General features: G+C 33.3%; 3 protein-coding genes and 2 non-coding genes across 5 annotated transcripts in view; 3 read left to right on the forward strand and 2 right to left on the reverse strand.

The window, feature by feature from the left end:
* The window catches only part of LOC103576576 (circadian locomoter output cycles protein kaput), a 106,709-nt gene extending 103,892 nt beyond the window's left edge, over nucleotides 1-2,817 (reverse strand). Inside the window, exon 1 of the mRNA XM_008556862.2 lies at nucleotides 2,737-2,817. Within this exon, the coding sequence (XP_008555084.1) occupies nucleotides 2,737-2,741 (5 nt within the window). The 5' untranslated portion in view covers nucleotides 2,742-2,817. The remainder of the gene's footprint in view (nucleotides 1-2,736) is intronic.
* On the forward strand, nucleotides 347-418 carry Trnaq-uug (transfer RNA glutamine (anticodon UUG)). Its single transcript has one exon. It is a non-coding gene; the product is annotated as a tRNA-Gln (tRNA).
* Nucleotides 2,818-7,884: 5,067 nt separating the features above from the next.
* Trnag-ucc (transfer RNA glycine (anticodon UCC)) lies at nucleotides 7,885-7,956 on the forward strand. Its single transcript has one exon. It is a non-coding gene; the product is annotated as a tRNA-Gly (tRNA).
* A 746-nt stretch (nucleotides 7,957-8,702) lies between these two features.
* LOC103576619 (zinc finger protein 436) lies at nucleotides 8,703-11,150 on the forward strand. The gene is made up of 2 exons (XM_053737707.1): nucleotides 8,703-8,928; nucleotides 9,000-11,150. Exons 1-2 carry the CDS (start codon nucleotides 8,776-8,778, stop codon nucleotides 10,926-10,928), a joined length of 2,082 nt encoding a protein of 693 aa, XP_053593682.1. The 5' UTR covers nucleotides 8,703-8,775; the 3' UTR covers nucleotides 10,929-11,150.
* A 318-nt stretch (nucleotides 11,151-11,468) lies between these two features.
* Nucleotides 11,469-13,404, reverse strand: LOC103576577 (uncharacterized). The gene is made up of 4 exons (XM_008556864.3): nucleotides 13,254-13,404; nucleotides 13,046-13,151; nucleotides 12,794-12,977; nucleotides 11,469-12,714 (listed from the first exon to the last, which is right to left on the reverse strand). Exons 2-4 carry the CDS (start codon nucleotides 13,148-13,150, stop codon nucleotides 11,990-11,992), a joined length of 1,014 nt encoding a protein of 337 aa, XP_008555086.1. The 5' UTR covers nucleotide 13,151; nucleotides 13,254-13,404; the 3' UTR covers nucleotides 11,469-11,989.
* Between the last annotated feature and the right edge of the window lie 143 nt (nucleotides 13,405-13,547).

A 13,547-nucleotide genomic window follows, 5' to 3' on the forward strand; every position in this document is an offset into this window, starting at 1 on the left:
TTAATAAGAAAGACGAGTGTATGAGCCGTCAAAGTTATCATACATTCGTTTACGTTCATCCATTCGAGAGCTGATGGGTATAAGACGTTCGAGCGAGCCATCAATTGAAGATAGGTCTGATGTCTGCTGTAAAACCGACCGATACTCGATTTTTGCACCTGGTGGAGGCAGATTTTGCGTCATTACTGTCATTGCGCAACATAAGAAGAGGATCAACAAGCTCAGTATAATTACCGTCTTTAGATAAATACAGAGTTAAGGAAAACTAAGGTAGGGTAGGGTACGATGAAATAAATAAAAAAATAGTAATGTAGCCCCTTATTTTTTTCAGGAGATCTCCAACAACGGTCCCATGGTGTAATGGTTAGCACTCTGGACTTTGAATCCAGCGATCCGAGTTCAAATCTCGGTGGGACCTGAGTGACAATTATTTTTTTTTTTTTTTTGTATTTTTATTTTTATTCATCATTATGCAAAACCAAATATATAATTAACAAGTAAAAAATAAAAAAGGATACAAGGATGACGAGACTTGTCGTAGCATTGCTGCCGCTCGATGTACGTGGGAATGGTGACACTTTGAAATTGCACATATGAATCGAATCCGCAGTTGATTTCAAGGTGTCAATTCTTTGAGATCTCCATCCTTCCTTGCATACACACATTCCTGTGACGTTGTCACGACGTCCATTATGGCAAATGATATTCTACAAGAATTATAAAATAAAATAAAATAAACTGATTCAAGACATTCCTCGGCTAATTAGTATCCATGCCATGCTTTCAAACATAACCAGTAATTAAAGATAAATTTTAATAAAATATTCCTACCGAGTCTAGTTTAGTTTTACTCACTTCGTCTTTCTCTCCTTTACCGGACGTCAGTTCTCGAAATAATTTCGTTTTTTGCACTAATGATTGTCTGTTAAAAAAAAAGTCAAAAAACTGTTGACTCTGTGGATCAAACCCGAAATTTCCCGCTAATTTCGTGTTCAGAGAACTCAAAATCGAAATTGTCTGTAAATTTTCGAAGGTTTCAAACCCAAAAACGATTTTCTGTCTTGGTCTAAAAAAGTTCAGACTTAGATTCGATTAAATTTTAAAACAAATCAGTCTAGCGGTTAATGAAACAAAAACCAAAAAATTCGATCGCTTTAAAATGTATATGTCGAAAATCTGAATCCAAAAAATTTTTTTCACGAGTACTTTCAAATATTTTAGGTTGAGAGGCCATGAAAAATATCAAGGTATGATTACTTATATCAAGAATGAGAGAAAATTCTCTACTTTCAACATAGGAAAGAATTTCTGACTCTTCTGGGACATTTCGGCCTATTTCGGAACAGATATTCTGATACATGTCTCTGTTGAAGATTTGAGCACAAAAAATTATTTCCGCGAGTATTTTCACACAGAAAAAAGTGAAGTATATAAACTGAGAAATGACAAATAATATAATGATAAAGTGATCAGTAAATATTATAGTTCTGAATAGTAATTCTCTATGATTAAAAATAATTATAGGATAAATATTAAAATTTATTGTCTATGCAGGAAAAATTAATTTTGAACTTCCAAAATCGTAACTTAAACATTAAAAATTTATGAGACGTATTGAAAATAAATTTATGAGAGAAAATTTTCTAATCCCAAATGGAAAAGGAGCTCTGACCCCTCCGGGGCTTATTCGAGACATATGCTCTGACACATATATTTGTTGAGAATTTGAGACTAAATAAACAAATATATAAAAAAAATAAAATTGGTTTAAACATAAATAATAATGATAATAATAGGTTATGTTTTTTACCCGTAATTAACATAATTTTTTCTTAAACGACCGAATTAACTCGACAGTCATGCCAAGAAAAAATTCAAAGTGAATGTTCTAAGATACGGAAAAGAGCAAAGCCTTTTTAAAAGTTTTATCAGCAAGTTTACTCAACTCCATCCGTCATCATTATACCGCCGTAAATTACAAGAGTGTAACGTAACGTTGGTGGTAATGTTGGTCTTTTAAGTCGCAATATGTTTTCTCTCAAAGTCTACAATAAACGTAATTGCGCATAGTTACTTATAAACCAGTAAATATAAGCCACGCAAACCGTAAGATTATTTATTTCGATTAAACTTAAATTTATTTAGCCAGAGCACAAGCATTAGAAAATAAGTGACAACAAACTTATCACATCGATTTTCAATAATCTCTTAATCAGAAGGCGTATGTACAGTAATGTGCAAGTACACATATAAGTATAGGTGATCAAAGAAGGCGGATTTGAAAATAATAACGTAAGAAACGAAAGCAAGCTCATAATCGAGGCGTTGAAATGAAATTATTGTGTGTAATAAATTAAATTGAATAAATCATGGCAGTTGATGCTGGTTTTCTGCAGTTTACTTATGTATTATATGTGGTTCTCTAAAGAAGTAGTGTAGTATGAAGTAGTATAAAGTAGTATAGAGCTGAGCACAGCTGGTACAAAACACATTGGCAAAAGAGTGGCACGCTACATCGCATGCCAGTTGCGTATATTACGCTAAAACAAAACCAAGAACAATTCCCGGCGCATTACGCATTAGCACCTATCGTTCTGTAACGACTATCCATGTTTATTAAATTTGTCTACCGGTATATTTATACCAATGTTAAATCTTTTAACCAGCTAACATTTACTACTCTTTGGTGAATGACAACAGCCATCTCCAGTATTTTTAAAAATTTTATTTACTCACCGCATCAGCACTTTGAGTCGAGTCCGAAATCCACAGAAACGCCGGCTCGCACCTTCGTAGTTTTTTGTTGTAAAAGTTACGTTTCCCGCCGTACTTGACGAGACAGTTTACTGGTTGACAGGATTCCAGAGAGTCTTCATCGACACTTGCGCATCTTTTGACTTCACTCGTTTCATAATATCCTAAAAATTTCATTTTTTATGTCTCTCAGTCCAGAGTATTTACACGCAGATAAGTTTTGAGTAAAAATTACCCATAAAATTTGGCACTGTGATGACAACTAGCCAGTAACTAAATTTTGACTGCTGTCAGTAGAAACTGCACTTTATTTACATGCAATCGAGTAGTATATTTTATAGTATGCATGGAAAAATTTAGATGTTTACCCACAGTATCAAACTTTTTGGGTAATTTTTACTAAAAATTAATCTGCGTATAGAGACGAGTTGTTTTAATTAGACGAGTGAAATTAATTAAATTGAGAGAATACCTTGTAGGATATCGGGAACACTGTGGTTGGAGACATATGTGTCGAATGGAATTTTTTCCCTCAGTAAATTTGTAGTTCCATCGGTACCGTTGGCCGTGATACCAATCTCGCACTCACCTCTGCGGTCGTGGAGATACTGGAATGGATTTGCGATGTATGTTAGTTAGTAATAAACCTAAATCAGATATTGTTATAATGATGAAAATTAAAGAGGAATTATGATGACGTCCCCCTGGGGATTGTCTGTATGATCAACAAGATAGCGAAAAGAGAGTCATTAAAAATAACCCAGACGATAAATCGCTGATAAGTGTAAAAAAAAATTTCGCACAATTTACTTGTAGTTATAGACAGAATCAGTTAAATAAAGCATTTTATTTGCATAATAAATTAATTATCGAGGTAATTTACTGTGCAGTCACAAAAGGCAGCGATATGAATTAATAAATTCAAGTGGACTTGTACAACTCAATTAGACATTAATGGGCAGCAGTAAAAGTCATTGGAACTTTGCTCAAATCGCTGCACCGGGGTAAGAAATAGAGTCGGGAGAAAAAGGGTGCAGAAGAAGGAGAATACAAGAGGAGGAGAGAAGTTGGGTTTTAGCGAAAAAAAAAAAAAAAAAAAGTAAAAGCAATAAAAAAAAAAATGAAAAATAAATGGTCATAAATCATGATGGCGGCAAGAAGCGCGCTCGTGTGAGTGGCTGAATGTTTAAACCCGCGGTCTTGCGAGAGTGACGGTGCTCGCTGGCAGTGGTGTTTAGTGATAATATGTGTTGGGGTAGATGGTGGTGGCAGAAATACACTGTCGAGTATGCTGGTTGGTGCATGTCGGCTCCGCCCCACCGAGATCACGATAACGACTGCTATTATATTACTCCCACGCGACAAGCGGACTTAATATTGTAGCCCCCACGAGTTGCTACGAGGACAACAGAAAACTACGAGGACAACAAGGCGTCTATTCATATTTTTAACTCAATAAATTCGTCGCGCTTTTCCTCGTCGAGGTGGACCAGCCAGGATTCTATGCAATGACGATTCAAATTATTTAACATCTAGGAATATTGTTGACTTACCGGAGTTGGCCAGATCAGAGTAACGTTGGCGGTCTCTCCGGGCAAGATTCCCACGTGGTCTTCAATCAATCGGATGTGCTGTAATTATTGCAAAACAACATCGGAAGTTATTATCATCATCATCATCATCATCATCATCATCATCATCATTTTAAATTGATAGTAAATAGTAGCATAAGTTTGAATAACAGTTAAATAATAATTAATATAATACGTAGGTAGTATTCAAAGCGGATACTTCTGCACTTACCTCACAATCAACGTCCTCTGGAGTAATAATCTCGCAGCAGTTTATCATTTTACTTTGCACAGTAACTGGACGACCGGCTCTATTAGTCAATTCGACATCTGCAATTAAATATAAATCCAACTGTCATAACTAATAACGAAAATATAAAACACCTTCACAAGCAGCAAAATTAACAGCGATAAATAAACAAACATTTAAAATATTTAAAATAAAAGACTGGGCACACATGTAGAAGCAGCAAACATTTGTCTTGCTAGCACGGACAGCAGGAAGCAACTAATCCGTCGGTCGTTCTCTTCAACTCAACTCATTCCCATTCGCATAAAACATTCAGCTTAATCCACATCCACGAATTAAGACCGGGCTTAAATTATTTGAACGTGGTTACGATGAGCCCGGTGATTGAGTGACGGACATGCGAGTCGCTTCTGCTACAAAACAGAGTATACACCGCCGATGGACAATAATTACACCACGATATATATATAAAACCCAGCAATCTCCCGTTGGATCAGATCGCAGAGCCTAAACATCACCTGCTGCTGCTGTCATTCGGCTACGAACGTATAAGGCGTCTGGTAAAAATAAAACAAACATCTTATCCAGCATAGCTGAAAGAATTTAATGCACCAGCACACATGATCAGAAACATCTCAAGAATGTCCTCACATCGGTATCGTATCAAACGTAACGATGGATAATAATTTAATTGAGCATTACCATCACATGCTTTATGACTCCTTGTTTATCTTTTTACTTTAGTGTCCACTCATATATTACATATCAAATATATATAACTGTCTCGCGCAATTCCTCACAGCAGCTGTCGCTTGCAACAACAGATTCCATCAAAGAATTACGACCGTCCTTGTCATATTTCCCCAAACCTGCTCCGCAAACTTGAATTTTAACGCTTACTTTTAATTGCAGCGGATACTTTGTCGTTAATTTAAATGATAAATAAATTATTAGCAAAACTATTTGTCATCTTTTAAATTAAACCGACACTATAATAAATTTAACACACGCGACCACCAGTCATCACTAGCCCAATAATTTGTGTGCAGTCTAGCTGGATAAATTTATCGCAAGAACAAAACTTGCGGTATATATTTATACTTAGACTTAGACTCAGATTCGTAATAACATATTTACGGTGATAGCACTTATGATTAAATGTATACTCGCGGTGAGGAACGAAACAAAACTGGGAGACTGGTGATAGAAATCCTACAATGTGTAGCAACAATCCTGCTATCAACCACAGGATACTAACTTGGATTGCGTGTACAACATTGTAGACTGTTATTCCGTGTGCGTCGTGATCGAAGCTTCTTCTGGTGATGTTCGTGATTGTCGTGATCTCCATGACGTGTCCATGCACACGAGCTTACACAGCTAGTTGTTGTCTGCTCTGATACACACAACACCTAGTGTAATCGTTTTACTACTCCAGGGATGCTATCAATTCGCTCATCAGCGCACTCATCACTCCCAGAGTATCGTCATCAAATATCAAATTGTTTAAATTAAAATCTTAAGGGCAGGCAGTATACAAATTTTCTAGTTACATTTTGAATAATAACATCACTCAAATGATGAAAATTTTTTTAAAATTTATGATACTGAAGTAAGTTGACATCTGATAAATTTTTGATTTTTTTTTTCAGAATGATTAATTATAAAAAAAAATATTTGAAAAAATTACACTTATAGATTTTTTAATTTTCTAAATGTGCATATTTTTATTTTTATCAAAAAATTTTCAATTGTCCGTTAACTTCAGGATCATAAAAATTGTTGTAATAACAATTGATTTTTAAATTAAAAGAAAAATAAAGTTCAAAAATTCGGTTCGTATGGCCAAGCCCAGCCTTAAGAGGGGTCTGAATTTTTTTCTTTATCACACTTAAGTCAACAAGGGTACTGTCCTTGTTGTATTTGCGCAGTAAATGGAAACTTGGTCCAAGTTTTTCTCTCAAACAAATAAAAAATTTTTGAAAAATGAAAACGTAGATTGTAAAATAATACATCGAGACTCGTTTTTAATTTAGTGCTTAGAGGATTTGTTCAAAGAAAAACTTGGACAAAAATTATTTAGACCTTGTACCCAATGAGGGAATTAGTACCCGATCACTTCATGTATTTGTGTATTTATATTTAATAAAATGTAGTAAATCTGAGTGACCGGGTACTGGGTTTCTTACTTTAAACCCTTCTTTAATAAATAAATTTTCTTACTTACAGAAAATCATTCCAATGTCTAGACGCTTGATAGGATAAATACCCGAGCCCTGTAATGAAATATAAGACAGTTGATTATTTTAGATAGAAGCTGAAGATAAAAAATAAGAATAGAGGAAATTATTTTGTTGGTTTTTGTTGTGAGGATTAAAGAGTCGGGATTGTTTTACCGTAAGAAAAAAGGTGAGACTGAGATGGATAAACTGAGGCATTGCACCACGGGCAGATTCGTTACACACCCGGTATAGACCAACAACAACAACTACGTGGGGCAATTTACGTGTCAGCTTGTCAGGGTGTAATTTAACTGATAGAAGGCCCCAGCAAAACGTCAGCGAGACACAAAAGCGTCGAGACTCGGCTGGACTTGGCTTTTTTTTTTTTCTTATACTTTTTGAGGTAGAAAAGATAATTGCGACCGAAAAAACCGCTCGATTTCGAAATATTGGCATTTTAATACCTTGGAATAATACACTCTTATACACCAGGTCCTTTACTTAGTAGTTATTTTTATTCTCAAAAGTATTGCGGAATTTTTTTAGCCTCCAGTCCTAAAGACTCAGCTTTGTGGTCTTGACAACAAAAAAAAATAATAATTCTAACAAAAACTGGATATATTTAACTACAGTACCTTCAATATAATTTTAAATTCTTTAAAAGAAAAAAAAACTCAAGACACTGAACAATGAATCGCGTATTATGTCACAACTTTTTTTATGCGCATCATATTTATAAATTTTAAAAATAAATGCATGTCTAACCTTTTTGTGGTCAAGGTATTTTTTAAACAATGTCGTGATAATTACCGTAATTTTGATGTCTTCAACAGCAGAGCACTGAACGAATAATTCCAACACCAGTAAAAGCAACATCTTAGTTTATTTTATAATCACTCACAGTCCCGGTTTTGTCACCAACACCATCAACTATTGAGACGCGACATCTACACTCGTGCACGCGCGGACACAAATGGTTTGTCTATTGTTTTTTGAAATCTCGACTCCCTCATTGATGCTTTTTGGCGGGATTTAATTTCATTGGCTTATTTTAAATCGCTTAGAATTTCCATAGCTTCCAAGAAGTGCGATGGTGGTGTAATGGTCAGCATAGTTGCCTTCCAAGCAGTTGATCCGGGTTCGATTCCCGGCCATCGCACATTTTTTTTATTTAAATTTATTATTTAAATAAAAAAAAGATGATCTTGAAATTAGCAGATAATTAAAAGTTTTTAAATTTAATTTTATTAATTATTTATTCTATTTATTGTGTCTACTACATTAACACTCATTAAAACATAATAATTATAAAAAAAAGTATTTTAAAAAATTACACCTGTAGCTTTTTTTAATTTTCTACATGCACAAATTTTTAGTTTATTTTTTGCAATTAATTTGTTGAAAATAAAAAAAAATACGAAAATTTTTAATTACCTGCCAACTTCAGGTTTATAAAAAAGTAAATTATATTTAAGTTCAAATTTAAATTCTTAAAAATGTAAAAAATACGTAAACTAATTAGCTGTAAATATTGAACATTTTAAAAAAATGTTTATAACTTTTAAAAATGTTTAATTATTAATAATTGGTAATCTATCAATAAATATTAATATTTACTGTAATGGCACCAGCACTTCAAGGTGTCGCTATCTGTCGATTTGGCGGTAATTTTAAACCGCAGAAAATTGCGTCCATTTGATTTCACCTGATGTAAATTAAATTTTTTTCTGTTTTAAGTATTGAATTTATTTTCTGGTCATGAATAACTTATTGTAACTCATATATTTTATATAATATATTTATTTTAAAAAGAGTTTTCTAAGAAACTAAATAAAAAACATTGATAAATGTATGCATTGCCTTTATTATTATTGTTATTATTTATAGGTTATAAATTATAAAAAATATAATAATTACACGTTATTCCATGTAGGTATGTTTTTTTTTAGGTAAATTAAGCAATATAGTAATAATAATAATGGTAAAAATAAAGACAATTGATAATAATTGTCGACTCTGTTTTAAAAAACTCAACGAAAATAAATACTCATATATATTTGATAAATTTACTGATGAAAACCAGGATGAATCTCCTCTGTCATCTAAAATTATGGTCTGCTTGTCACTCCCGGTGAGTAAACGTCAAATTCAGTTTATGAAAATTCAAATTCAAAAGTGTTCTAACTCAACATTTTTTTTCAGGTGTATGACGGCGATGGATTGCCAAACAAAGTTTGTATTCCTTGCAAAGACGAGGTAACTAAGTTCTATTACTTTCGTAAAAAATGTCTGAGGACGTATAATTCATTAGTGCAGGAATTTCTTGATAAAAATAATTATTCTTTGATAAATAATGCAGTAGTTGAAGCAAAAGATGAACAAGAGGAAGTAATTGACGAAGAGTTTATCGATAGTGGCTTTGAAGAAGCTGTCAAAGTATCAGAACTTGCAGTTACAGATTCAGAGATTATTTTTAATGATAATAAAGCTGGAGATGGAGATGGAGATGATGAGGAAATAGTTCATGAAGAGTTTATTGATAGTGGCTTTGAAGAGGCTGTCAAAAAATCAGATGTACTTTTAGAAAATATTTATAATGATGAGAAAGTTTTAGATGAACACGTCGATGAAGAATATTTGAGTAACAATTTAGAACATATCAATGAGTCTGAATTAAGAGTGGACAATTCTGTCGATTCCGATTTTCTGGAAAGTGGAGCGAAAACTTGTGCTTTGGATAAGAGTAACAAAAGTATTCTGAAAGAATACAAATGTTTTTATTGCCAGTCGGTGTTTGACAGCTACAATGGAGCTGCCCAGCACTGTATTGAATGTGTCGGGTCTAAACAGCTTGCAAGTGGACACGATGAAGCTTCAAAAGACGACTGTAAGGATGGAGATGAGTTGTATTCAGACTATGAATTCATGGAGGTCTTGGACAACGAAAATAATGAGGCCAAGGATTCAACTGATGAGGTTGAGTTCATTGAAGAAGCGTATTGTGATAGTGAGGAGTTGGAGGCTAAGGATCAAGATACTGGTCAAGAAATTGAAGATACTAATCAAGTGAAAGCAGAAGTTGGTGAAGAAGAAATTTTAATTGAAAAAATTGATGATGAATATTTAGAACCGGGTGATGAAATTAATTTGGATAGAGATAAAAATAAAGATCCTGATTTACCGGTAGAAAAAAATAAATCTGATTCTCAGCCGAGTCCACAAGTGCGGACCAAAAGAATTTATCGTAAGCGAAAAATATACCCAGATAATTATCCGTGTCCTGAATGTAGTAAACCTTTCGCTTCTCGAAGTTTAATGAAACGTCACTTCTTGATCCATACTGGCGAGCGTCCTTATGTGTGTGAGACCTGCGGGAAACGTTTTTCCCAAGTAGGGGCTTTGAATTTCCACAAAAAACTCCACATGAACCCACCGTACCGATGCGAAACCTGCGGTAAACCTTTCATGCGCCCCAGTGACATCGATAAGCACTCGCGAATTCATACGGGAGAGAAACCATTCACGTGCCATATCTGCGGTAAGAACTTCGCCCAGCTGGTGGCCGTTCAGCAGCACGAGAGGATTCACACTGGAGACAAGCCTTATCAATGCAATATCTGTGGAAAATTTTTTTCACAAAACGCCAATAAGAAGAAACACGAAAAGATCCATCAAAAAGGCGCGAAACCTTTCGTCTGTGATATATGCGGCCGTAGTTTCGCTGACACCGTTGAGATGGGACTGCACAAGGCCGGTCACGGAGGAAAAAAAGCCCGGCAGTGCGACTTTTGCGGTATGCGGTTCAAAAAGTTTTCCGAGGTTGTTAGTCACGTAAGAAGATTTCATACTTTCGAGCGGCCTCACACTTGCGAATTTTGCAGTAAAGCTTTTTATTCGATCTACAGTTTGAAGCAGCACGTCATGATTCACACGGGACAGAAACCTTTTGCTTGCAGTGAATGCAATATGAAATTTACTCAGAAAGGAAATTTAGCTAAACATTTTGCAAGGAAACATCCTGATAAAAATTTGAAAGATAACAAAAGTATCAATAATAATAATAATGACAATAGCAACAAAGAAAGTGATGAAAATTCAGCAGATAAATCTACTGAAGTTGAAAGTAAATGAAATAGTAATGATAAAAAATTTTTTAAATAAAAGTAAAACGCACAATATATAAAAATATTAAATTTATTTTTATTTGGTCATTTAATTTAAATGATAAGTTTTAAAGTAAACAAATTTTTAATTGCTTGTAATTATTTTATTTGCAATGAAAATTATGATCTTGGTTAGCAGACAGTTAACAATTTTTGGATTTCTTTTCCAAAAAATTAATTACAAAAAAAAAAAAAAGGGCACATAGAAAATTGAAAAAGCTGAAGGCGCAATTTTTTAAATATTTTTTTTTATAATTTATTGCTTTTAAAAAAATTGTCAAAAATTAGACGTCGGCTAATTTCAGTATCATAAATCATGTAACAAAAAATTTTTTAATTTATTTTACAGTACACTGCAAAAATACTTAAATTATTTATGCGCATTTAAATAATAATAATTATGAGAATCGTGATGAAGAAAATTTATGACAATTCAGTCGATAAATCTAATCAAGTTGAAGTAAATGAAAAAGTAAAAATAAAACGCACAATAAATACAAATATTAAATTCATTTTTATTTGGTCATTTAATTTAAATAATCATTTTTTGAGTAAACAAATTTTTAATTGCTTGTAATTATTTTGTTATTCGTAATGAAAATCATGTAACAAAAAATTTTTTAACTTAGTTTACAGTACACTGAAACAATAGTTTAATTATTTACTCGCGTTTAAATAATCATAATATAATTAACAATGAATCATGTAGTAAGATGATTAGAAAAAGAACTAGTCTACTTTATGAAATTTCAAAATTCAATTAATTGTGAAAATATCTCATTTAATTAGAGGCTTAATTTTACGGTCGGCCCGTCAGCGACTTGCCTATTTTGTACAGTTTTTAAATACTAATTAGATAATAAATTGTGAAAACTAAACGATAATACAAATGATTGCCTACGATTGTACAAACTTAATTTTTCAATAAACTATAATTATTAGCTTTCCAGTCGCTTTCTTCTTAATCAACGAACTTCGCTGGCTGTTGTTTATTTATTAACAGTAAAAAATATAAATAAACCGAATTATTTACATAAGCAATGAGCTGAGCCAGTCATCATCGACCATCACTTGGCTCGTTGAATTACTCGACTCAAGATCGTCAATAATACTATCTAAATTAATATCTTCATCTTTAACTGTTGTATTAACACCCGAATTATTGCAATTGCCAGGCGGAACTGTCAAAAAATCCTTACAAGTTCCCGGCGAATTTTCAATCGCGGCCAAATCTTTTCCCTCATAATTTTTACTCTCCTTAATCTGCACCTTCTCGAACAAGGTTTTTAATTTATTACTATCAATATCCGAATTAATCTTTGGCAGTTTTGAAGTATCATAATTACAAGGCATCGACCTTTTATCCGTACAAATATTTACACTATTAATTTTCCCAACAGCAGAGCCGTTGGCTTTCTTTTTGATAACAACTTTCTTCAGTATTCTAACTCCCTTCTGACCAGTACCAACTAAATTACCGCTTAATTTAATTCTTTTTACATCAGAAACGTCGACATTTACTCTCTCAATGCTCTCTATTTTCGGGCGTAATTTTTTTTTCTCACTAAAATTATTTCCACTTTCATTACTTACTCCTAGTGTTTTTTTATCACAGCTCCGTAATAACGAACTTTGTTTTTCTGGATTTTTTTCCGGTGAATCGATGTCGAAAATACTCGGCAAAGTGTCTGCTGATACTTGATTGTATTTAGTAACAGCGCCCGGTGATGATGCGTATGAGTCTGTGCTTGTACCTGGAGATTTAAATCCTTGATTAAGATTTGAATAATTTAATTATTTAAAGTAAATTAAAGTCATAGTTAAATTAGAAACCTTTTAAATTTGTTGTGGTGTCTTTAGTGTCAACTGGTGTTACTGGTGGAGTGTACAGTGATAACTCTGTAGAAATGGGTATTCCTGGAGTACATTTACTTGCTTTTACGGTTGGTATCATTTTCATATGTGGCATAGGGCTGAGTATGTATTGTGGATCTTCGTAACCGAGTGGCCACACGCACTGGAAAATAAATAAATTTAATTAATAATTCTTATGACGGTAATGACAATAATAATGATGATAATTACCCTGGATTTAGGACATAGTAGTACAGCTTCCTCGGCATTTATCTGCACCGGTTTTATTTCTCTAATCTCCCCCAGCTTTTGACACAGCGGACAAATTCTGGCCATTCTGTAAGAATATAATTAATAATACGAAGCAAAACGTTTGATACCGGTTCCAGTAGAGGTTAGAGGGTTCAAAAACAACCGGAGATTCTTTATGAATACGTACTTTTACCGACTAACTTTTGAATTATCACGTCATACTCAAAAACTGCTCCGATTAATTAACTGATAATTTAATTTATTTTAATTAATTATTACTGTCGTAACAACAATCAAATAATTATTTTGGAAGCCATGTGCTGTGAGAATGCCAAGAAAAAAAACAAACAAAAGTAGACCCGTCACTGCGCGCGGGAAATTTGAATCTTGCATAAATTTCAAATGATTGTTTTTTTAATTACTCATTAAAATAAATGTAATTATAATTAATAATTTTTCAACTGCATTAATTATTCATTGG

This window comes from Microplitis demolitor, chromosome 3 (assembly GCF_026212275.2).
Source record: "Microplitis demolitor isolate Queensland-Clemson2020A chromosome 3, iyMicDemo2.1a, whole genome shotgun sequence".
NCBI classification, from domain to species: domain Eukaryota; kingdom Metazoa; phylum Arthropoda; class Insecta; order Hymenoptera; family Braconidae; genus Microplitis; species Microplitis demolitor.

Coding starts and splice junctions, on each gene's coding strand:
- LOC103576619 (XM_053737707.1), top strand. CDS start 8,776: ATGGTAAAAATAAAGACAATTGATAATAATTGTCGACTCTGTTTTAAA. Junction 8,929..8,999: donor TGGTCTGCTTGTCACTCCCG/GTGAGTAAACGT, acceptor ATTTTTTTTCAG/GTGTATGACGGCGATGGATT.
- LOC103576577 (XM_008556864.3), bottom strand. CDS start 13,150: ATGGCCAGAATTTGTCCGCTGTGTCAAAAGCTGGGGGAGATTAGAGAA. Junction 12,978..13,045: donor TACTATGTCCTAAATCCAGG/GTAATTATCATC, acceptor TTTATTTTCCAG/TGCGTGTGGCCACTCGGTTA. Junction 12,715..12,793: donor CACCACAACAAATTTAAAAG/GTTTCTAATTTA, acceptor TTAAATCTCCAG/GTACAAGCACAGACTCATAC.